General features: G+C 46.0%; 1 protein-coding gene across 1 annotated transcript in view; it reads right to left on the reverse strand.

Annotated features, from left to right (window-relative positions):
* PKP2 (plakophilin 2) overlaps positions 1–25,819 on the reverse strand; it is an 810,521-nt gene that overhangs the window by 67,392 nt on the left and 717,310 nt on the right. Inside the window, exon 11 of the mRNA XM_069628098.1 lies at positions 17,229–17,418. Coding sequence (XP_069484199.1) covers positions 17,229–17,418 — 190 coding nt within the window. The remainder of the gene's footprint in view (positions 1–17,228; positions 17,419–25,819) is intronic.

Here is a 25,819-nt window from a genome sequence, read left to right on the forward strand (position 1 = left end):
GGGAAATGTTCATGAAAAAGAAAGAAGTGTTCACAAAATTATAAGCCAGGATGTTCAGGCCGTTGGCCTCCCTTCGCCACGTTTTCAGCACGGGACAAGGTGGTTTACTCAAGCATAGCACACTCTTGGGCCTCTTCGGCATGAGGACACAGTTCCATTACCAACATCAGAGCCTTCTGTGCCCAAGTCTCTTAAGGTATCAAAGTCACTTGATTCAGAGGGCCTGAAGCACCAAAAACAATGGAAAGTTCCTAGTCGGGTGATTCACTCTTCACCCTGGATCCCCCTCAGCCGGGCTAAGATCCGTTTTTTACCACAATCTTTAGTTTGGATCCCGCTCTTCCGGGCTAAGATCCTCTTCTCCAATGCTTATAGAATATCTTTTCTTGGGTAACTCACGGTTCACCCCGGATCCCCCTCAGCCGGGATCAGAACAATTACAGTTCGTATAAGCTATCAATGACTTTCGAATGTGCACAGGGTTTAGCATGACCCATTGCAGGACCACTTCAATTTCACAGTTCACAATTTTACACACTCAGTTGGATACCTAACAGAGACCTACGAATGAGCACGCACGTGGTGCCTGATCACTCTGTATATGCTATCTATCTTGGTTTGAAAGCTCCAGTCACTCCTTGGATATTCAATTATGTTTGCGTCGTTCATCACACACCCCTCATTCTTCTTTGCAGATTTCTTCATACAATGTTGCCACTTGCAAACTTGGTTCTAACAACCCCGTCTACCATCAGTCTCCCCGACTCACCGGCTGTGCTGACTTTACTGGAGTGGCTTTTTTGTAGGAGCCAAGGATAGTATTTTAATGTATAGCTTTATAAGGCACGCAAAGCCAGCGGGCATCAGGGCGCCACCATGGAGACAATAGATTAAACAAAAGTGACAGAGGACACACAGAGGACGAACCAACCGTTTATCCCAGTGATTACTTAAAGAGAGCAGTTTTTAAAGCACGGCAGAACTTCAGGTTATTTTGTTCCAGTCTTAGAGTAGTTGGGAGTTTGTTCCAGATTTAGGCCGCTCTAACAAGGAAGGATCTACTCAGTACATTGGACCGATTGTGGGTAATGCTGTTGATCTGGCCCTGGGTTCCTGAATGCAGGGATCTGCAAGGCACGTATGGACAGATTATTGTTTTCAGATAGAGATGAGCTGCACCAATGAGACAACAGTGTACCAGTGGTGCTAGATTTGAAAGCAATCCGGTCTTCCACCTTCAGCCAGTGTAGATACCTTCTACTGGCCGTGATAGGTTCTCCTCTCGGTATGTTTTTAATAATGCGCACAACGCTGTTCTGGATTGTCTGACATTTAGTCAGACAAGCAGTTTTTGCCCCCATTAGGAGCGCATTGCCATAGACCAGACTTGAAAGTATAGTGGCTTGGGCAATAGTGGTGCAATTCTCTTGGTTGATTAAAAGCCTGATGGGTCTGAGCAGGCGTAGATGACACTGCCAGTTTTTTTTTTATTTATTTGATTGACATGGGCTTCGGCGCTCACTGAGGATTCCAAAGTGATGCCTAAAGTCTTTACTTTGCCTAGGACCGGGATGGCATTATTCTTGATATTAAAGGTGGTGAAATCCATGCTCGGTTTAGTGTGAATCTGCCAGGAGCAGAAAATAAGGAGTTCAGTTTTACTGCCATTTAGACACATCCTGTTCATAGTCATCCATGCCTCGATGATGTCATAAATGCCAGAGACTTTGTTTTCAGTCAAATGTTTATTTCGGATTCAAAATCCATAAAACACATAAAACATTGCACAAAAATAATCACACTTAATTATTGATAAAAACCCTTCCCTTGAGCTTACATACATCAGCAAAAACCCACATAGTACATATCAAATACAATGTGATAGAACAATACACATAAGAACTAGTTCAATTATTATTTGACAACCACACAATAAAAACACAATCTTCAACATATGGCTCCCATTCCCAATACAGTCCAGAGAGGAGCTCACTGCATCATTCACCTTGTAACCTCAGTATCCCATTTCTGAAATACATTGCTCTTTTCAGGAAAGAGAGTAAGGCCCAAGCAGCCAAAACAGAGTCAGAGCTCAGAAGAAACAAAATGGCAGCTTTATATTGACGAATGTTAGCCTCCCTCAGCACTGGCAATAACATCGCAATCGCAATGCATCTTCCCGGTAAGTGTTTCTGAAAATCAGATCCCCAAAAAGTCAAACACCTTCACCCTTGGGATTACTTCTCTGGCACAGAGCTTGGGCTGCGTATTTGTTGGCCGTTTCCTTCCCACACAGGCCATTACAGCCGATGTCTTCGTGTTGATTTTGAGCCCCAGATTACTCATGAATGCTACATATGCATCAATGAGAATTGCTAGCAATACAGTGTCACCCACATAAGCCAGCACAGGGTAGGCCCGGCCCCCCAAAACCAAAAGATCAGCCACTGTGTTAGACAAATCCTTCGGAAGCCCATTAATAGCCCAAGGACCCGGGCACGGGCCACAGTTTCCTCCTATCTACCTTATCAAAGGCCGTACTCAGGTCCATAAACGCCAGGTACACCCCCTCACCACTGAAAAATACTGAATTAGCCACCAGGAGATATAGGTTAAGACTCTGTTCCATTGTCCCAATCCCGGGGCGAAAACCAAACTGTATATCAGACAAGACCGACTCCTCTGAGAGACAAGTTTCAATGTGACCCAATAACACTCTCCCGAAAATCTTGAAGTAAGTATCCAAGAGCGAAATTGGCCTATAAGAAAGTGGGCTAGCATGATCCCCTTTTTAAAAACAAGGAAAATAATAGCCTTTTTCCAGGACAGGGGATAGCTACCAGTTTCCATGCATGCGTTAAACAGCACCATTAAAAGTGGTGCCCACAAATCCAGGGGGGGTCCTTGAACATGTCGGAGGGGATCACATCGGGGTCTTAGAGTAGTTGCCGCTCAGCTCTAGGACTGAGTGCCATCAGCATAGTTAGTAAAGACTGTGCCGGAACTCTCCAACAAGGCGCAGAGGGGTCAGAGGTATAAATAAAAGAGCACAGGTGACAAACTGGCACCCTGTGGTACTCCACAACTAATGGGAGCAAGAGACGAGAAAGTGTCTCCCCAGTGGATTTTGGACATTTGGTTGGCAAGGAAGGAGTGAATCCAATCGACTAACCTCTTTGAGCAGTTGCCTGCCTGTTCCGAGAGCTTGCAGTAACCTGTCGTGGTTCAGCAAATCAAAATTAGCAGACAGGTCAAGCAACATCAGTACACTAGCTTTTCCTTCATCCATTATCGTCAACATATGGTTCTGCAGGTCGATAAGTGCTGTCTCTGTGCTATGGGCTTGCCTGAAGACCGATTGTTTGTGCAGAATGTTTCTAGCCTCCACAAAGCATTGGAGTTGCCCTGTAGCACACTTCAAGGATTATCAACAAAAAGTGGCAGTTTATGATTGGTCTGGGCTACTTCGATCTTTCGGGTCCAGACCAGGTTTTTTTTTAGCAATGGGGAGATCGTCACGATTTTAATAGCTTCGGGGATGTAGCAGTCTCTAAAAGATGCATTGATCATGCGGGTAAAGACCGGAACAAATAGTTCTTGGTGATCCAATATGATTCTGTTGGGGAGGATGTTTTCGGCACATGAGATGGGTCGCATTGTGGTCAACAAAACTGAGTTGTTAACTGGAATAAATGCAAATCTCTCCTGTTCTGGTAGCTCAATATGGTTCGTTTGGAGCGGTTCGTATGGTTCGTTTCCCACTCAGACGCCGCTGGGTCTGAATGGGAAAGGGTCAGACTGATTTTCTCTCAGGATTTGAGCATTTTCGCTTCAAACGCCTTTTGCATGGCGACAATCACTCCTCCCTGGCTCTTCTGACTCTGCTATCTATGCAGAAGAGCACCAGGTACCTTCGACAATGCAACTTTTTTCAGCTTTAATTACCAGTCTTATGTTTCTTATTCTTGAGGGCACATGAAAGTAGCGTTTTTCATCCTCTGAAAAGGCCAAGGGCAATCCCCGTTCTGGTCTTGCCGTCTTTCTCCTCGTAATAAACTGCCATCTCGCAACGCAACTGCTGCTTTCTCGTGTGTTTTGCCTTGCTTAGAGTGTGCTTGTGTGCTCCGCCTTTTATCCATGTGGGGAAGTGTGATGGAAGTTAGGTGTGTGTAATTATCAGTAATTGCCCAAACTTTGTGTTGGTACAGGCTCAGGTGTTAGTCAGTTTTCTGTCACAGTGAGCTGTTCGTGAAAAAGTGCGTTGGAAAAGGGGGGGGGGCAGGGGGGTGATGAGCAGGTGAGACATTCAGATTTCTCACAGGAGCGAGGTCTACCACCTTCCAGGAGTCAAATCTCCCATTCATGACACAAACGCAGCACGTTCCAGGGTTCCCAATGCATTTAGCATAGGTAAACTGCGCACAGAGTTTTCTCTTTCATTCCGGGGGTAAGGAAACACGCGGGCCTTCGATGGAGAATAGATTGATCATATCTCATCTTTCACAGATGTAAAGGGGCATAGCTTGATTTAGTCATTTTGAGATTTGGTTAGCTGCTGAAACTAATGTATTGGAGCACAACTAGGGAGAGATGGCATACAAGGATGAATACAATGCCCGTAGGCGTTTGGTTATTTACCCCCCTCCCCCCATTAGACTGCCTAATGCCATGCTAATTTCTATGGCCATTCATACCCACCTTCTGCCCCACCCTGCCCAAAACACAACCTCCTGGGATTTGTTTGAGCCAGCTTTATCAAGCCTTAAAATCAAACGTTGCACTTGAATAGACTGTCAGGGTTTTTATCAAAGCAGTCCTCTGAGGTGTAATGGTTTAATTGGTGCAGTACGTTTTCTACTGGAGTTCCAAACATGTCTTCACCAGGTCTGCCTTTAACCACTTAATTTATAAGCAGTGTGCTTGTCCTTCACTGAAGTCATGTTCAAAACAAGCATTAGCAAAGCCAACAGGTTCAGCTTGTGTATGGGTATTAGATAGGCATGTGACAGGCACTGCCATCATATGTCCAGTTAGTGCAATTACAGCAATGTCTGGCAAATACCCTTTTCATACCTACACAAAAGCCAAAACTGTTGGGATTGCCAATGCTTATTCCTCTAGCAGCAGCACATGTAGACGGGCACGGGGAGGAAGATTTTTCATTGGGAAATTATTTTGTTGCTAATGAGCAGCAGGAGACTTTGACCTATTGTAATACAGGCTTAGGCTCTTTCATGGATACATCTATATCCGGCGCTTCAGTGAAACCGTCAGACTTCTTTGAAATCCTTAACATCCCACATTGGCAAATCCATTTCCAGTTCGGTGTCTGAAGCCCAGTGCCCACTTTTGCCTCCCATTTCTTCCTTAGTAAAATGCCTACATGTTTCTACGGACGGTGAAGGGTGCCCATCCAAAAGGGCCATAAAAAAGGGTGCTGTGTTTTACCTCCCTCACATACTGGGGCCTTCGTTACAGAAGGTAGGTTATTGGCCCTTCCACAAACCGCAGCCTTTCTTTGCCCAGTCAGCACAATTCTTCAGAAGATGTTTCTCTAGATCAGCCTCAGAAAGATTTGATGGCAAGTACCAAGTTTACCCTTCCTCTTTCAAGAAAGTTCTCAAGCGTGCTCAAGGCAGGCAGCAAAATGCATACTTGCCACTCCCGATTGGGGAGTGATAATTACATTGGGGCGAGCAAAGGAAACCGTGTGCATGTTCCAATTAATAAACCTGCACATGCACAGAATTCGGGCAGTTCTTTCACATGCAGAAGCACCCTTCAAGTGCTGGAGCTGCAGGATGGCACAGTCATGTCCATCATCACGTCAATGTCAAGGGATTGTAAATGCTGGAGTTATGCATATGGACGTGAATGGAGTCATGCAATCTGTACCAAGGGGGAAAGAGCAGTCATTTGGCCCCATGTAAGTGCAGAGTTATGAGCCGGCCTCCCACCTCAGACGGCATCCCTGCTCCTACCGCAGTTCGCTCGAATTGTAAGGCTTGTGCCTCGGTTAATGGATCAATGTCGGAGGACACCACAATGCCACACTATACCAGTCAGCTCCAGTATCCCTTGTCAAAGGTACATTTTCTAGAAAAGCCCATTGCAGGGTGTGCAATGTTATGTGTTGTGCCATATAGTGTCTGAAACGCAACCAGTGCTGAATAGGACACTGAGCAGCGCCGCTGGCTGCAGCCTGGCTCACACACTTTGTTGATCCTGAGGCTTCATACTTTGTGCAGTTGCCCCTGAAAACAAAGACATGTGTAACCACAAACAGCTGCACGTTTGGCTTGCCTGCTTACGGGTTGTATACATCTATCAATGCAAGGTTCTGGGGCACCAATTGATGGTGGAGAGTTGGGTCGCTGAGGCCCTCTCCCTTCTGTGTGTTCAGATGTCAAAAGACCCTGTAGAGGACAACATTCATGTACAGTCTGTATTGCTGTAGGGAAGCAACATCGGACAATGTGACTGCATACACTCCCAGCATCCCCCATCCACAACTCTTCAAATCTGGTTTTTGTACAGTGATGCTCTGCCTTCTTTTCCCTACCCTCTCAATAGCGTCAGGAAAATGCCCCTTTTAAACAAAATAATAGTATGTGGCAAAAGGAAATCCTCCCATGCTGCAGAAAAGCTGAAGTGTGACAGAAGAAGTCCTTGTTTTGTGAGCTTCGAGAGTACTTTCTGAGGGTTCCTGGAGCTCAAAACCATCTCCCTTGTCCATCCCCGAGATCACCCAGTCCCATTGTTGCTTGGAATTATTGATCTTGCAGTTTTCCTTAATTTTAAATGGGAAAGAAAATACAAGTCCCAGAATCGAAAGTAAAACGTACAGGACTGGAAGCCCTTCTAACACATGGCTACAGGAAACTTAAGAGCTCAAGCTGCTTCTCCATGGATTCCTTACCATTCCAGATTGCCTGCACTGGCATATGACAGCCTGAAGCTCTGGTATTGAAATTGGCGAGACTGCGAGGGCCACAGGTACCAGCTTCCAAATGTGTACACATACATCTAGACACATCTAGACTTTCAATTTCAGTGTGAGCTAAAATGGATTGGTGAATTCCCACAAGATTTAAGACCTCCCCCCCTAATCGTTCCTTCATCTCCACCTTCCTTCCTCCCCGCAAACACTCATTTTTTTCTCCTTTTGTGAGCTGCTGGTCCGTGGGTATTGATTAACACACTGACAACTGCTTAACGCCACAGAATTAAACATTAGGAAGGAAAACATGCATTGAATAGAGCCAGACATCTTGGATGACCTGTGTGTTTATATGTACGCACAATATTGTTTTTCAAAGTGCATATACCTCCCTGTTAAGGTGTAGCTCAATTAACTTACAGTGCATATGTTTTATTCCTTCAAAATTATCAACGGTTTACTCAGAATGTCTCAGGCGTGGACTGCCCTGTAGGGAACTCTGCACCCTGGGCTTCTTGTGTGGCATTTCCACATTTTCACATAGGAAAAGGGTTGGCCTTGTCGAAAAAGTGTAACAAGAGGTGTGACGAATCGCAGGGTATTGTTACTTCTTCCATGCGAAAGGCAGCTTCCCATGGGGACAGGAAGGTGGGGCCGCTACCCGAGATTATCCCTGGGGGTGGTACTCAGTGGGAGGACAACCTCTCACGGGACTGGTCTTTGGTCCATTTTGCTTTAGGACTGGATACCATGATGGTTTTGCTGAAGGACAAACGTCTTTGCTCTGGATGGGGGTTTTCAAAACTGGAGAGAAAAACATGCATGACACTATCTCCTTTTCCCTCATCACAAGCGTTATACTACAGGTATTTCCACTGGCGAACATTGTGCTGGAAAACCCCTTTGGGCAATCTCAGGCTTGGTTTTGGGTTGTTCAAGAGATGTACTCGAATGTACCACTCTTTTTTTACCCTCATTTGCTTTACGGCCCAACAGGGCTTTTTCATTCCCTGACCTCGTACTGAACACAGTATTTTCTGGCATGGAATATTTCAGGGCTTATAACACAGCCTAGGGAATTCTGTTGGTGGCCAATAACTTCCTAATGGAATCTTGGGCACATGGTACTAGGTTGCCACTTGGAAAGCTTGGGTTTGTTATTGTTGTCTATGTAGACACCTGGATCCCATTTTAGCCTCTGAACTTGAGGTAAACTTGCACAGGGATTAGGCTTGGTCGCTCCATTCCAGGACTGGACATGTTTACTGGGCTATTTTGGCCCATCACCACATGCGGAATGGTAAACCTATCATTTGTTTGATTTATGTATAACATTCCTCCACATAATTGCATATTGGCACAGTTGCAGAGCATTTACTCCTGATGAAAGTTATTAATATGAAATGCGAGGAACTGAAACATGTAGAGTAGGAAGATATATATATATATGAGAATATCACAGTAAAAGGAAGCATTGATTGTATGAAAAAGCATATTTGGAAAACGTTTGGCTAAGTGGGAATCAAAGTTATACTATACACCTGCCACATTAACATTATGTACCAAATGGACTACAACAGAGCTTACATTGATTTGGAAACACAGAAAAATCTTGTGTATAAAAAGGGAAGAGTGATTATTGTGATGTGTTTTGTAAGGAAGGCATATTATCAACAGTAAGACGGACACAAGTGACCGCAGTTCAAGGGTGTTTATTGAACTTCAATTGGGTTTGAAAAACGCCTACCTAAACCAAAATCTAAAGATGGGAGCAAGCTATGACCATCAAATAATAACACAGTCCTAGTGGTGTCTTGTTCAAATAAAAAGGCCTATACTAATAAGTCTATTGCCAATCCTTACCTCTAAATACAAATAGTGTGGGAAACAATGTTATGTAAAAGAAAAATGTTCAAGAAATGATATGTCAGGATATTCAAGCCGTTGGCTTCCCTTCCCCACGTTTTCAGGCAGCACACTCGAGCTTAGCAAAATCTCAGGCTTCTCTAGCACACAAGTGCAGTTCTAAACTTCAACATCATGACCTTCTGTGCCAAAGTCTCTTTGCCATACAAGGTCTCTTCTTTCAGAGGGCCTGACTCAAACAAATAATAAAGTTAATTTCCTTTTCAGGATTCTCCTACGGACAATTTTCTTAGGTGATTTACTATTAACCTTCAATCCCCCTCCATCGGGCTCAGATCCGCTCTAACACTACATCTTCAATAAGTCTCCCTGTGCCGGGCTCGAAACAATTTTATCTACTTTGCCATCAACTTTCTATACTGTATCAAAATCTAAGACTTTCGATTGTGCACAGGTTTTTGCTTGACCCGTTGCAGGATCACTTCGATTCACAATCCTTTGCCACTCTTTTTGACAACTCTCAGCTGGATACCTTACAGACACCTTCTATTGAGCACACATGTGGTGCCGGATCACTCTGTCGAAGGTATGGTATCTTGGTTTCAAAGTTCAATCACTCATCTGCAGTTCAACTTTACTTGCGTTGGTTATCACAAGCGTTTCATACAATGTTTGTTCCAGCGTTTGCCATACAATGTTGCCGCTTGCAAACATGGTTTCAGCACAGACCGCTCTTGTATCGGTCTCCCCAACTCACCGGCTATGTTGATTTCACCGACTCTACTTTGTTGTTGGAGCCAAGGACAGTACCACGGCAGCTGGCAATTCTCCCGTCTTGATTCCTCAGGCTGGTTTCCTGGTCTCACACTTGCTTTTACAAAAGCTCGAGAATAGAAACTGTTACTTGTCAAAAAGGTCAAGGGACCTTCCCTCCTTGTGATCCCCTTCTGTTATACCGTCTTTCTCCTCTTGTTAAACTGCCGTTTGGAACTGCTGTTTCCTCGTGTGCTTTGCTTGGAGTGTGCTCTCGTGCTCCGCCTTTTATCCATGTGGTGAAATGTAATGGAAGTCAGGTGTGCGTGATCGTCAGTAATTGCATGACCCTGCCTGACCATTGTGTTAGGACACGTCAGGTATACAGCTCAGGTGTTAGTTTTCTCTCATAGCGGGCTGTCTGTGAGAAAGTGTTTGTGTTGTGAAGGGAAGGTGGGGGCCAGGGGCGGTTGAGTTCCTAAATATCCTACCTGGTAGAATGGGGTAAAGGTGTTACAGGGAAGGGGATACCACATCTCACCATCCAGTGTTCCACTCCCACTCCCAAAAGACCCTTCATCCAGGTGATTCTCCCGCACTGGTCCACCCCCAGAAACTGGATCCAAAGCGATGGCTGTGTCCTGGCCTCCTGGATGACAGCTCCCCAGGGACTAGTAGGTGAGACACCTTCTGGATTCTCAGTTTTTAATAGGATGTAACATGTTGTATTACAAAACACAAATTTATATTGTTGTTGTTAGGAAAGATTTCATAATTGTATGCAATTTTCCCTCCATGTTTCAAACCCCAAACTTTTTGCTGCTGCTTAGACATCATTGGCTGGCTTTGCCAGAGAAGCCCAGCCTTCAGCTGCACTCCTCTGGGCTTTCGCTCACTTTTTATGGGGAAACTGACATGCCCTTAAGTCAGTACTGGGAGACTTTGTTTACCTTAGTCCTTTCCTCATGTTGCAACTTTTATGCAACATGTAACAAGTGTACAATGTATCTTACGATACAGCACACTTGGGTCTATAATCATTTTCCTAAGGCCCTAGAAACTCTCGCTGGACTTTATGAACTATGCGGATGTGTCATGGACAGGACTGGTAGCAGCTATCTTTTCGCATTATTTTTAACCCTTTCCTGCCATGTTAACCGCGTTTAGCACGAATAGGTGACCTGGCTCCAAAATGGCCATGCCACGAGGTTCTTTGTCCTGTCTTTTGGCCATCTTGGCCCTTCACCTTTCCCAGGACGAGTCGACCCGTGTCAGTCCTTATTTGGTCATGCACTTTCCCACGAATCCCAATGCTTTTGCGGGCTTCTGCATGCCTCGTGTGTGTGTGTGTGTGTGTGTGCCTCCATGATGTGGGCTGGAACATCTGGTTCCAATACATATCGTGTGTGTCAGAGTCTGGAGTGTCATGAATGACTGGGACCACCGTGGTCTGTGATTGGTCGACGTATGGAGTGTGTGTTTGTGAGCAGATCTCCCACTGGGTCCTCTTCATTTTGGCGCAAGTGGAACTTTGGATAAGAGGAGGCCAAAAACACCCATAGCAGGTCGATCTCCTAAGTTCTCACTTAACAAATGATAGGATCCAAGTATCCACTACGAAGCAGAGTCAAGGAACCGCTGTTGATCCGCTGGAAGGTTTGGCACCCTAAGCCCGCTGTCGTCCCGTAGGACCCCTCTGCATCTGGTCGTCCTAGAAGGTCTGCGAAGAGGCTTCGACCCATTGGAATAGTGGGACCAACTATTCTCGGCACCTTCATCAAACCCTGCAAGTAAGCTTTCTCTGAAGAGTCCCTGGGCCAACCAGTGGACTGACCAGCTTACCCAGTTGCTTTGCTCTGTCACCACTGCTGTTTCGAGGAGGCCCTTGAACCTTGGTAAACTGCTAGCTCTGTGTCCACGGCACCCTCACACCGAATTACGTACACTTGGCATTCCCAGGTCTGAAGTGAGACGAGTGCACCAGGACCGGAGTAATTGTGGTGACCATGTTGCCCTGCCGCAGCAACGTCCTTTGCAAGTCCGCTGCATTTGTGACCCTCTTGCCGCTTAAGCCTGCTGCAGTGAAACTGGGTCGATTCATCCACCCGGAGCGGAGAAATCACCACTGTCCCATTTGGGAATCATCGCTGTATCTCAGGAACCTGCAAGCGAAGTGGACTGACCTGCCGAAGTTTGGGTCCGCTTGCATTGGGGACCGGTGAGTACTCCATACCCCAACAGTTGGCCCCTAGCACAAGGGCCCATTTTTACGCACAAGTGGCCCTTAGTGGCCCCTCATTTCCACTGCTATTGCGAAATAGAGACTCCATCCCGAACTCTCGAACTGCCTCTGCCTTCAAGTAGAGGTCCTTCTTGAATAGTGGGAACTTTTTCTGCCTCACCTCATCCACCTTCCCGAGCTGCTAGAGACCCCTCTAGAGACGCTATTCTGTCCATTGGAACAACCGCGTGTGCTTACATCGCATGTACTATTGAGCACAAGGCTCCTCTCTTCTTCGGGCTTGGACTGCCTCTTAGTTATGTGTACTGTCGATGTCGAAGGGGCCTAAAGACTATCTGCACTGCCTGTTTCTTCCCATCTAGGTTGTCAACATATTTTGTGCATTTATCTCTTTGGACCCCAATGGTCTTGTATATACATTGTGTTGATAGTGTTGTATTGGTTTACTTGGTTTTACTGCAATTCTTTTGCTATGGTCTATGTTACAAAGGCCTTGTAATAAATGTGTCTATATTTTTGATATAACACCTGTCTGGAGTAATTTGTAAGTGTCCTTGCTTTGTGTGCTCATTGTGGTTCTTCAGTCACCCTCACCCCTCCTGAGACTTGGTCTTGACCGCTTGCCATAGCTACACTGATTAGTCTGGCTTGTCCAGAGGATACCATGTTCTAAGAAACTAGGCTGGCCTTCTGAACCTCTACCCCTCCAGGTCAGAGTGCAGAAATCCATCTTAACAGTTGTGATATTAATAAAATGAGCAAGCATATACGAGCGTTGCTTCTGCAAAATCTGCTTCTGACCTTATTGGATAGGTATAATATTTACTGTTGGTAAACCCATCATACAGCATCCATTGGTCTGTATTAGGATCAGGAGTCGGCTGCAACCCAGGTATTCGGTCTTGTAGGACACACATTCTGTCACTTTTCTGTATTCGGCCCCTTAATGAAGAATTCTTATACCAGGCTGTGTCAGACAAATTATTTACTTTTCTAGGCTTGATTTAGTACAAATGGTCTTGGATGTCAGGGCATTAGAATTGGATGATCGTCATTTTAGTTCCCGGAGTGAAGATGGATTTCTAAACTCTGACCTGGTAGCCGAAAGTTTAGGAGGCCACCCGCAGTTTAGTGAAACAGGGGAACCTTCGGGACAAGCCAGACCAATCTAGGTAGCTTGGCAGGCAGTCAAGACTAAGTCTCAGGAGGGGTGAGAGCGATTGGAAGCCCACAATGAGCGCACACACAGCAACAAACCACAAATTACTCTTAAAGAAGTGTATATGAAAAATATCTATACATTTATTGTCGGCCAGACAAATAGACAAGTAACTTTTGCATTGCGAAAACAGTTATCACACAAAATCCTTTACTATACATCATATATACACATTATGTTTCCTAATGCAATTCAGTGATAAAATAGAGAGGGTTGACTTAGCACATAAATAGCATTAGGCAATTCTTCAGAGTCGTTCCCTAACTTTAGAGTTCAGCCCTAAGAAGAGTGGAGCCTTGTGCTCAACAGTACAGTTCTGCATAAAAGCGCACAATCGCAGAGGTGAAGCAAAGAGCGGGTCTTGTTGGGAGGGCTGTAGCAAGTCAGGAAGGGGCTTGAGGCGATGAAGAATTTGTTCCCACTATTCGAGAAGGCCCTGCCCTTGGCAGCAAAGCATTGTTAAAATGGTGAGAATAGCTAGGGAGCGCAGGCTAACACAAGCAAGTCGAATAACTTAAGGGATACTCGTGCATAAAAGTTATCGACTGTGCCAGGGGCAACCGGTAAGTGATGGAAGTACTCGCCGACCCTCGGCACAGTCCAGACCAAACTTTGCCAGTTTAGTCGAGGTCACTAGAAGGATAGAGTCCTGCGGTTTCACAGTGCTGCGGCTCTCAGCGGCTGTAGGGGAGAACAATCATCTGTGATGGGACAGTTGCCTTTTCTCAGCTTCCAAAGGAGGTATGAAGAAAATTCCAGTGGAGCAGACTTCAGGGCACAGGAGAGCAGAACAGCAAGGGATCTACAGCGACCGTCAACAACCGGTATTGACACGGTAATCATATGTGCGGGCAGCATTACGCACTCTCCTAATTCTTGGCCCAAAGGAGCTATACCTGCAAAATTTGGCGGGAGAATACACAGGACCACAAGTAAGGGATGTCCCAGGTTTGCACTGGAGATGGCAGCAGTGCTGCGGGTTACCCTGAGGTAGAGCTGGACAGTTCACTGGATGGCACAGTCCGGTGGGTAAGCAGGGGGTTCCGAGTGTAGTAGTTCTCACTACTCCAAAGGGACAAAGCGCTTTGGCAGGCCTTCTTGATCGAAGAAGAAAGCAGGAGGCTTGGCTCATTCTGTAGTGCGGTGAGAACTCGGGTGATTGACCTGGAATGGATGCAGAGCTCCTTCTCTTATCCAAGATTAGCTTTGTGCCAAAATCAAGGCCTTCCAATCAAATATCTGCTCTCGTGCAGACATCCCAGTCATGTACCAATCACAGTCCACGGTGGTCTCAGTCATTCAGGCACTCCAGATATTCTGGCACCAGTAGTGTGAATTGGGACCAGACAGTCCCAACCCGTTTCCTGGGTACACACGCGTGACAGGCAGAAGCCCGGGAAAGAGATTGGTTTTAGCAGGAGGCTGCATGCCCAATTAAGGAAAACCCAGGTTACTCGACCTGGGTGAAGGCAAGGGGCACAATGGCTGTGGGACAGAACAAAACACCTTATGGCTCGGCCATTTTCGGACCTAGCCACAGAAACAAACATGGTAAACGAGATATGATTCAGTAAAAAGAAGTAAAACATTATAAAAATTAACTGCTGCCAGGCACACACATACAATCACCAAAAAATCCTTTGTGGGAGTCTAGCACCATAAAACACAAAGGGACCCCGGCACACAGTACTGGAAGGTACACTGTGTACTGTTAAAAAGACTAAGGGGAAACAGTTTCCCAGTACTGACAAGTCTGAAGGACGTGTCAGATTCCCCATAACAAGTGAGCAAAAGCCCAAGGGAGTTCAGCTGAAGGCTGGGGTCCACTGGAAAAAGTCAGGGTAGGAGAGCCAAACAAAAGCAAACAGTTTGGGGGTGTCCATAAATGAACTGAAAATTGCACGTAAATAAAATCTTTCCCAACACTGTGCATCACCATATCATGTTGGAATACGATTGGTTGCAGGTAGATAAAACATCAAATGTTTAATGACTTTCCTAACCTACATGGTGTTAATGTTCTCAAAATACATAGTATAAATATGTTCCAGAGTTGGGGATTCCAACAATTAAACAATCAAACAGGAAACACAAAGAACAAGATGACAGAATCCAGGATGACACGGACAACACCCAGAACAGACTAAGGGAAACTCCTACATTAACAAGAGAGACGACGCTAGGTCGAATAGGAAATAAGCCACACCCCATAAGGACAGAAATTAGCATCCCTGCCCAACTCCTAACAACAACCTCACCCACTCCATGAACGCTACCAGGTACCATACTTAGAATTGTGTGAATGTTAGCAGTTGCCACAAATTGAACTGAGTTGTGGACATGGGCATGTACTGGGCCGGATGGAGTTGTGAATGATGGCAGGTGCAGGGCCTGGACGTAGCTGCGAGTGTTGGCATGTGCCACGCTTCAAAGGGGCTGTGAGCGATAGCCTACATGAGCAGCTGGATAAGACTGTGAATGCCGACAACTGCTACATCTGGATGGAGTAGTGTTGGTTAACGTATACCGCGTATGGAATGGATTGAGAATGCTATCAGGGCCAGATTTGGATGGACTCACGAACACCTGCATGCCCCGCATACAGACAGGTTTGACAGAGGTGGGCAGGGGCCGAACTTGCGCATGGATATGAATGTGGGTGAGCGTCATGTGTGGAAGGGACTGTGTGCCAGCTGATGCCAGATCTAGATTGAGGTGCAGAGATGTTCACGTGTCCCACCCGGAGGGAATATATAAGTTTAGCGCTTCGCTTCCAGGCAGCAACGCCAATTAACCAATCCACTAACAATTTCACCCCTCTGCATACACCTCTCAAACTCTAACCAAACAACCCTATAGCACAACAATCTGCACAAATGTCACTACACTGCAACAACAAAACAAACCACACAACAGCACACAAAGGCTACTGACCGGAAAAAACACCCCAAGCCCAGCGAACAGTGCTAACCGGGTTGAGGCTGCCAACGGCACATCACTGCTCTCTTGCACTTTTCCCACTTATTCCCTCTAACTCACCCCCACCTCCCTTTTCAGAGCTGCCAGAGCACCAGGGGACTACTCCAGTGGCAATAGTGTGCGGTACAAATATCCTTTAACATTAACATTCCAGTTCTCGGTTTATTTCCTATTGGAAATCCAATAATCCATTGTCTTCGCCTACTATAGATTGATGGGTCAAGTCCCAATCAAGTGTTGATATGGGTACTTTTGGGCATCGTTCTACTAAGGGTGTTATGGTCTTAAGGTCTTTTGGCAAATGCCTGCAAGGATGAAACTTAGAGCAGCTGATTGGTCTTGAGTCGGTCTTTAGCACCTACCAGTAAACTAGGTTTCTGTGACTGTACTCTGTATGATTTGAACTTCCATAACAGGAAGCTTCAGTGTCCAGCCATTACCTTGCGATTTTGCTAGCGTCCTATGGAAAGGTAGGTATTTTTCCAGAGGGCACAGAGGAGTGTATTATTCATCTATGGGGTCACAGCACTTTGGTTATCCTCTCCTTCCACTCACTGCTGTATGATTTCCTTTCCAGATTTGAGTTCAGGAGGATGTCCAGGTTCCTTCGGATAGCTTCATTGTTGGACTGCCAGGATGCTCTGAAATTGGTTACCTGTTCCAAGCTTTGCAGCCACTAAAAGAGAGGAAGTGATGAGCAGGGAGCAGCCCATGTATGAAGAGGAGATGGGATGTTGTAGTCCCCTCTAGGGTACACATGGAAATATGTGGCTTGCAGTGTGATCTAGGAAAACGTTTTTGATATGTGAACATTTTCTTGCTGCTGTCAAAAAATAAACTATACTTCTCTGTTCCCTTAATAAAATCCCAAATTTTACATTGCACGCTAGCAAAATTGCCATTAAGAATTCTCCCATGCAATCATCATGACCTAGGTAGTCCTCAAAGACAGTAACAGCATTTGTTCCCAAACTTCTGAATATCTGCTGGAGAACAGAGGGCTGTAGCAATGTCCCGCCTAACGATGGCAAATGAATCCTTGCTCCAACCCCCTCCCTGCTCCTCCGATGCCAGGGCACCCTTACATGCAACCCCCGGGAGCGCTGCCGCGTACAGTACTCCGTTGCTTCCCAACTTGGTTGGCACTTTATAAATATCATACATATGGTCAATGACACAAGCTGCTTTTGTTTGCCTTGCAATACTTTTTTTACTTGCCAATTACGTACTTCTCGCTGCTGCTGAGCCTGAAAAGCTTTCTTAAGCCACCGCTGTCGAGAAGGGCCCGAGCATTCTGGGAGCTATTCTGGATCAAGTTGTTTATTGTGTAACAGGTTGAAGCAGCTGTCTCATTGGCAATGTTGGACTCTGGGGCAGATTCAGGTAATAAAGTGACCAGATCAGGCAACACATTTTTGGCTGAAAGAGTAAAAATAAATATAGTTAATTGTTGCCATATTCAACAAAAGTACATGCAAATTTACATTTGTATATGTAGCGGTCTACCTACCTCGCTGCTTCAGAATTCAGGCAATAGGGGATTGTTGTTTTTTGAAAATGGAGAGGAATTTCTGATTAAATACATGAGCAAAATGGCATGAGCTGCATTTTGTCACAGTATTGGCACTAGGGCAAACCTTGCCCTGTTGCAAAAATGCATTAAAATACATGTTTTTGGAAGTAGGATAATTTTTGCCCTGTTGCCAATACTGTGCATAATTGCACTTCCATTTCGGAAACGTTTCTGTTACACGCCCCTATGACTTTGGCACAAGTGGCAGCAACGCTGATCCGGGAGCAGCTGGCACAAACGGACAATTTACTTAGTTAACTAACCTGCGCAATTCTACTTTGCACAATAAAACTGTGCTAAGGAGTTTTAGGTTAAGCAATTTTACCTCAGCAAAAGCCTTGGCTTGATTTGCAGTAGATCTAGGTGACTTCTCAAATCACCGGCTGAGGTCCAGAAAGAACCAAGAATGCCGACTAGACGAAAATACGCTCCTTGGTAACTAAGGCTTGCAAAAAGCCTCTTAGGGGGGCGCTCTACGTCCATTTGTTTTGCAGCGATATTAAAGCACCTGGCTTCCAGGCTATGAAAAAGTGGGAGAAATCCAAACCTTTCTTTGCATTATTGTTGTTTCATTGATACACGAATTGGCATTTCTTTACAGGAGTTTGTAACCCCTTGCTCTCCAGATGCTTTGGACTGACTCCATTGATCCCTCACCATTGACTATGCTGGCTAGGGGAGATGGGGTTTGCAGTCCAGATCATATAGGAAGTCGAAGTTTGCAGAACCCTGCTTTAGTAAGACACCTTCCAGCTTCTGACAGACCGATGTACAATGAGATGTCATGTCAGTGTGTGCTATGATAGTATACCAATGTCTTGGAATTCAAACAAAACTTGAATGTAAACTGTGTGCGTTTGGTCTCTCTGATGCTGGAGAATGCCACCAGTCAACTTACAATGGCGGCAACCCCCTTTTTTGGAGAAGATGGGGGAAGCCGCTGGGTAGTAGATGGGGAGGTGGCATAAAGAAGGGAAACAGCCTCCTGCGATAAAGAAATTAAAAGGATATTTAAAGTGCATTATTCTCACACAACGAAAATGTGCATAGGGGAGTGCTTGAGCGTACACTTTTCCACCCAACAGAGCTCATTTCAGTTTCCATGATATCGTATGCTAATGGTTGGATACGGCACACCGCCGTCGTTTGTATGGCCTTCAAGCGCCTTGGCAGACCTGAAAGAGAGATGGGTGGGTTAGGTTAGAGGAACGGGAGGGGAACATGTAAGATGGCTTTCCTGGTGCGCTGATACATGCAGCACGGCAGTAACCAGAGCTCTGCGTGCACATCTGTTTCTCTGTCTTGTGTGTCAAGGGCAAAGAGATGTTTGCGTCTAGGAGGGGGCCACAAGTGCCCATGGTGCCAAGATACATTGGCCAGGGATGGGGCATGTGAGAAGGCTGTAGAGGGGTAATGTACTGTTTGATGTATGAGTCCCTGCCTCTGGTACAATGAACAGAAACACCAAAAAGCTGAGTAAGTGGGGTACAGCCCAGGTGAGCAGAGATCGAAAAATCAGTCACCTCTGTTGGCAACTCCCTGGAGTGTCCCCCATGCCTTCTGTAGGGCTAGCGCTCAGTCAGGATTGGCACTAACCAAGCACCAGTTATGATATTTTAAAAAAGCAAACCTGTGAGAAGCAAGCCGATGTGTGCAGTACAGCGCGTTACTCCCAAGGGTTGCTTGTCAACCACGTTGGCACTGCTGTATGCTCGGCTCTGGTGCACCCCAGATATTCAAGTCCTTCTAGGATCTGCCAGTGCTATGCGCCTGAATTCGTCTAGTGTGCTGCCTGCCCGTGCCTCTGAAGGGAAGACCTAAAATAAGCGTGTGTGTCCATGCAGAGACTGCGGCATTGATAGGTTGTGTGGTAACAGCTTCATGCCTGTGATGTAAAGTGACAATTTCTGGAATAGATGGGTACGGGGATGAACTGGGGGAATCCTCCTTTGGGATCTGTATAAGGATAGATTACAAACTTCCTCCAACTATTTGTATCCCATTCAAAAGTCTGCACTCCATTGGGCACTACCCCGTACAGTGATAATTCAAAATGGCTTCCACGTTCTTAAACAGAAATGTTATACCAGTGCTTCATATTAAAATATTCAACTTATGGGCCTTCTCATTAGCACTATATAAAATGCTAGAGCCAAAATGAAAGGCTAGGCATTTAAGAACTTGGACAAGCAAGGTAGCACTGCCAGCCTTAGACAGGTCCTAGAAAATGGGAACTAGACAAGTGTTTGGATTCAAAGAAAAGTAAGCCGGTCCATATGTACATTTCACAATAATGAAAGCACTACATTTTAAAGTTACCTCAATTGTGGCAATACCTTAGTCTAAATGTTGGGATACAAATATCAAGGTTTTCACCCACAATTAAAGTACCTGTTGTGATATTGCGTGAAATTCAAAACCGAAAAAGGCACGGTATTCATAAACCAATCCCTTCAGCTACAATCCTACCAAAAACCCATCTGTAAATTAAAGTGACTGAAGGGAAACCTAACATTCTTAGGAGGTCGTTTTCAGTTTGGTAAATAGTCTAAGAAGAAGCAATGTCATTCAGAGCACACTAGCTAATCAAAGAAAGAAGGTGTTTATGCAGTGCCCTATACTTTCTTACCCTGCACCCTAAAGGACACCGTTAAACCACAGTGATTGACCAAAATTGTTGGCAACATTTCAAAATGTTTAAGCCACGACACACCCAACTTGGTTGATATTTTCAATATTATCCGGCGCAATAATGCTGCCTGGGCACAGTACCTACATGCTCTCTTATTTAGTGCCTAGAGGGGACTTGGTAATATGGGGGCATAATACAGGCTAATTTTAGAATGTTTTAGAACTTAAAATGTGATAAGTAAATGACCAACGTTGAAAGTAGGTAAGCACTTTTTCCCTACATATGTTAAGAGGGAATAATTTACAAATGGCGAATTCTAATCTGCTTGTGAATTGCTGAATCAAATGCAAGATTGTGGGAGTATAGGAAATGAAATATTTATCAAAATGCCCGATTGTTATCCGAACATCTGGCAATTCTTTTTTATGTACCAAAGGTTTTGCTAATGTTTTATGGAATCACAATTCCGAATAAACATATATTCCTGACTGATCATTTACAGTTACAACTCCACTCCAATTAAATTGGGGGGGGGTAGATTTGGATTTTGGAAATCCTGTAGGTGGTGCTATAGAATGTCCCCTAAGAGGATTTAAGACAACACTTGGGCATTTAGTGCTATTGGTAGCATCTATAATCTTTCTTCACTTTATATTGATCTTGTTTAGAGCTCCCAATTGCTTCAAACTATTGAACATTTGCCTTCACCCAGGTACTTGAAGACTCAATAATATATGTACTTCAGGTGCTACTGTTTAACCAAATATATATTATGTACTAACATAAGGAAAAATCAACTTATGTTGACCAAGTACACTTTCAAAAGGATCCAACAATTAGCTGTACTCCTATCCAAAAGCACAATTTATGCATTAATATTGTAGGTCACCATAAATTATGTTGTTACTTTATCTGGTCCAATGTTCAGATATAAAAAATCTGCACTCCTGTTATTCAGTTGTGGTCTTGTGTTCTGTGTTGTTAAAGTGTAATTTCAATTGCTGCAGTGTTTCTAGAATTACGCATGCACCTCAAGGAATGCTGATTTGTTGTCAAGTTTTAAAAGCAAGTACAATTTATTCTAGCCATATGGAACCTGGCATTTGAAACTACGTGTAGCATGCCGTTCTATGCACAACCATTACAACAGAGAGTGAAATAAAATTATTTGTATTAAATGTCTTGTTTTATTTGTACATTGAATCCCACCAAAGGCACTTTACCTCCATCTTGAGAGCTTGCAATATCCTTCATATGATAGGCAAAGTCAGAGATTACCAATTATATTTGAATTCTTTTTTTGTTAGGCCAATACTTAATGTACAGCCATAATTATTGGTGTATATTCCCTTTCATTGTATATTATTCCACCTAGTATATTATTCCTTCTAGTAAAGAGTGAGAAAAGACTACCGATTGGTTACTAGAATGGAGAGCGGTTGTGTCGGTTATGACTGTACACATCTCCAAGTGGAGCACTTCTAACCCCAGAGCATGTTTAGGGTACAGATGCTAAACAAGCGTGATTCGTCACTCATTGAAAAAAGACTGGAGCCCATCTAGTGGGCTAACCAATAAACCAGATTTACAAAATCTCAAATTGGAAACAAATCGAAAACGATATACCTCCAAAAATAGAGGTATTTCTTAAGAGATGCAATAGAAACAAATCCAGTTCAATGGGTCTTTAAAATACACAATAGACAGGTCAAACAGCATCATATTTGAAATATGTCATACTATCAACATGCAACCTTACAGGTAGGTAGCACAAAAAGTCAACTAAAGCAGAGACAACAAGTAGATCGATATACGCGGCATACAAAAATACAGATCTTAGACTAACCTTAGCAATAAACTGGCTAGACACTCGCAAGGAAGAGGACATGAATCACACATGATTCATTGGAATACAGAACACTCCCACAGATCAGATAATGAGTTATCCCTTTGTAAAAATGAAGTATGCAGTAGCAGATCCAAATCAGACTCAAATTACCTTTTCTAGAAACTACTAGTCACAATTCAAGAACTGTCTGTATACATGTACTTTGGAGATTGTGTAAACTCAACATCAGTATTTTCAAATACAACAGAGAATAATTGCTTAACGGAGAACTTTGAGTTGCCAAGAACCCTGTCATCAATCACAAAAATAGAGATGTACAAATTGACAGGATAAACTGTGGAATTTTTAATACAAACTAAATGTGAACAATCACAATAATATACACAATTATACATTCATGTTCTCCAGCACGGGGTCTGGCATTGATTCATATGCTCATGAATATTCCTCGTCGTCAGGCTGGGAATCCTCGTTAAAGAAAAAATCAGTTTCAGTTTCGATTCTGAACTGTCTTTCTACTAATAACCAATCACTGGTCTCTGGGTCATACTGCCCCCAGCCAATGACTGCCCTCTACCCAAGCCCCTCCTCTGGCAGCCATCTTCAGATTTTTACCACATGTCCAAGTGTTGGGAGTGATCGTGCTATAGCTCTCGAGCTTTTACTACGCACTGCATTTTTCACAGAGTTTTCTCTATTTTTTCGGTTAAATTGAGCCTCAAGCTCCACCGATTCATCATCCAATTAACGGGGACCCGTTTTCGGAAGCTTCTACGCCCCTCAAGGGCAAATTTCCGTTGCACTTCACTTCTTGGAGGATTCCAGAAGATACTTGAGGCCTACCCTGCGTGGACATGGCCGAAGACAAAGGAGACTCGACACCTCTATTTAGGATCTGCCCAGGATGTGGACTACAGAACGTCTTCAAGGAGGATGGGCACTCCCGGTGCCTTTACTGCCTACACTCAGACAAATTGCACGTAGAGGAGGCCTGTGCGTTCTGCAAGGACATGTCCTCGCGCACCATGAAGGACCGTCACAAGCGGCTCGCTGAGTGGCTTGAGACAAGGAACCTGGTGGCAGATGAGCCCCGGCAACATTCTTCTCCCAAGAGAAAATCTGAGCGGTCTTCTAAGACCTTTGAGGGCGCTCTGGCGATGGGGGCCCAATAAAAGGCAAAGCACTGTGAGTCACAATCACCGGGAGCGCCGTGGGTACGGGCTCCTCGGCACCCAGGCTGGACGCAGCTCCGCCAACGCGTCAACCACGAGATAAATGCTCCGAGTAAGCGAAGAGAAGAAAGTCTGAGCAACCGGGTAAGCTTCGGGAGAAGGCCCGATCGTCTCTGACAGAGGAAGCCCAGGGGGAGCGACGTGCTGACCCCCCCCATGGTTAATGCCTCAGATGCGCCTGAGGTCTTGAAGGCCCAGATTCACCAGGCTAAACAGTCTATTGAGGGAGTGGTGGCATCCCTGGTAAAGGCCTCGGATACGGGTTCCCAGGAGGCATCCACCACAACTAGTTCCCCTGCCGGCCCGGAGGGAATCTTCATTCGTGCCCATTGACAAGACTCCTGTGAAGATGCCGTTCATCTCCCCGAGACAGTCACCCCTCGCCAAGAAGAGGGGGGTGCAGTGGTCCAGCTAGACTGAGATCTCTTCTAAGGTGGAGCTTTCAGGCCTGAAGGCTGTGCTGGACAAGAAATTCGCCGAGGCCAAGTCCTATGGGAAGGACCCAGACAAGGCGGATGGGGAGAGCGACGAGGGAACCGACGAGGAACGGCAGGGCGGGCAGGGACCGGACCCCACTCTGCTCCCGACGCAACTGCTTCTACCACTGACAGATCGGAGGACATCCTACAGGCTCTACACATCGTGTGCACAGAGATACAGACAAGGCTGCCCATGCCGACGGGCGATCCGGCACCTGGATCGTCGGAGGATCCACCAGTTTAGGGGAGACGAGCCCATCCTCCTCCACCATACCACCCCTCTCCTCAAGTCCCCCCCGGTGAAGGACGAGACAGAGCCGGATACGGACGGCGACAGCGGAGCGATCTCCCATCGTCAGTAGCCAGGGCTTCTCCCCCCGGATGAGATCTGATTCTTCCACGCCATGATCTCCAGGGCCTTGGAGCTGTTCCAGCTCAAACCTGAAGAAAAGGAGGGTGTCCTTTATCAGCGACGAGAGGCCAAGAGGAAGACCATACTCTTGGTCCCGCTGTTGGACGACATCTGGGACAAAGGGCTGTCCCTCCTGAAGAATCCATCCTCGACCCTTGGCGAGGAGAGACGGTATGAGAAGAAATACCGGGTTCCAGCATCTGCACCGATGTGCCTCAGAGTGCAGCCGTCCCCGGACTCAGTGGTTTCCACGGCAGCCAGGAAGAAATCTGCAGCGTCGGCGGCATCAACTTCCACTTCCCCACCGGACGGCAAGGGGAAACTGGACGCCATGGGACGACGGGTCATCTGGTCGGTGGCGAAGACCATTAAGGCAGCCAACGTGCTCGCTATGGTGGCCCGCTAAAATAAGAAGCTGTGGTTTAAAATCTCCCCTCTCCTGGACTTCCTCCCAGATGACAAGAGGGCGGAGGCCCTTGAGATACAAGGCGGCGAGGTGGCTTCGGACCATACGATCACGGTGGCCACGGACATCACCGACACCGGGTTCTGCCAGATGGGCAACAGCATTTGGCTTCGCCGGCGTGGTTGGCTCAAGGCCACGAAATTCCATCAGAACGTCCAGGCGAGGGTACTGAACATGCCCTTCAATGGAGACAACTTGTTCGACAAGGCAGTGGACGAGTCACTGCTGGCCATCAAGGCAGACACTGAGACGGCCCATGCGTTAGGCACACTCCAGCAATGACGCCCATCCTTTAGGTCCCCAGGAGGCAAGTCACAGGGTGCCTCCAAAGGATTCAGTGGCAGGTCTTTTTCGTACCGTCAAGTGGCCCCGTTTGTCGTCCCAGGAAGCCTACAGAGGCCGCAGCAAGGCCGGAGGAAACCGTCATTGCCAAGGGACCCAAAAGGTGGCACGGCCTCAGTGAAGCAGGACTGAACTAGCCGTGACACCGGGCCCCCACCCGAGCACCCCGGTGGGAGGCCAGCTGGTGAACTTCGTCAGCGCGTGGAAGTCCATCTCCACCGACCGTTGGGTGCCGGATGCCCTGGCCCATGAACACACCCTGGAGTTTCAAAGGAAGTGTCCCCATTTTCCACCTGTGGCCAGGAAAGAAAACCATGCTCCACAACTACTTCTGGAGGTACGAGCCATGCTGAAAAAGGGCGCAATATAGCTCGTCCCAAAGAGGCTCCAGAGTATACTCGTGGTACTTCCTCGTCCGAAAGAAGACTGGCGGTTGGCGGCCCATTCTAGATCTCCGCCGCCTCAACAAATATATAAAATACCGGACTGCAAGGAGATACTTGCAAAGGCCAGGGCTTCTTCGATTCTTAAGAGCTACGGGCATACATGGAAGCGGTTCACCATCTGGTGCCGTGCACAGAAGATTGACCATCTGCAGATTATAGCCCCTCAAGTGCTGCCGTACTTGCTGTCACTGGCCAAGGCAAACGCTTCGCTCAAAATTCATCTGGCGGCTATCTCCCGCTACACCAGAACTCCGGGGCAGTCGTCGCTAGGACTGGTTAAGTAGTTCATGAAAGGACTTTTCCGCTCGTTCCCGCTGGCGAAGGCTCTGGTCCCGGCGTGGGAGCTCAATGTGGTGCTGACTAGTCTCATGGGTCCGCCATTCGAGCCT

The sequence above is a fragment of the Ambystoma mexicanum genome, chromosome 12 (genome assembly GCF_040938575.1).
Source record: "Ambystoma mexicanum isolate Mex_15411 chromosome 12, UKY_AmexF1_1, whole genome shotgun sequence".
NCBI lineage: Eukaryota > Metazoa > Chordata > Amphibia > Caudata > Ambystomatidae > Ambystoma > Ambystoma mexicanum.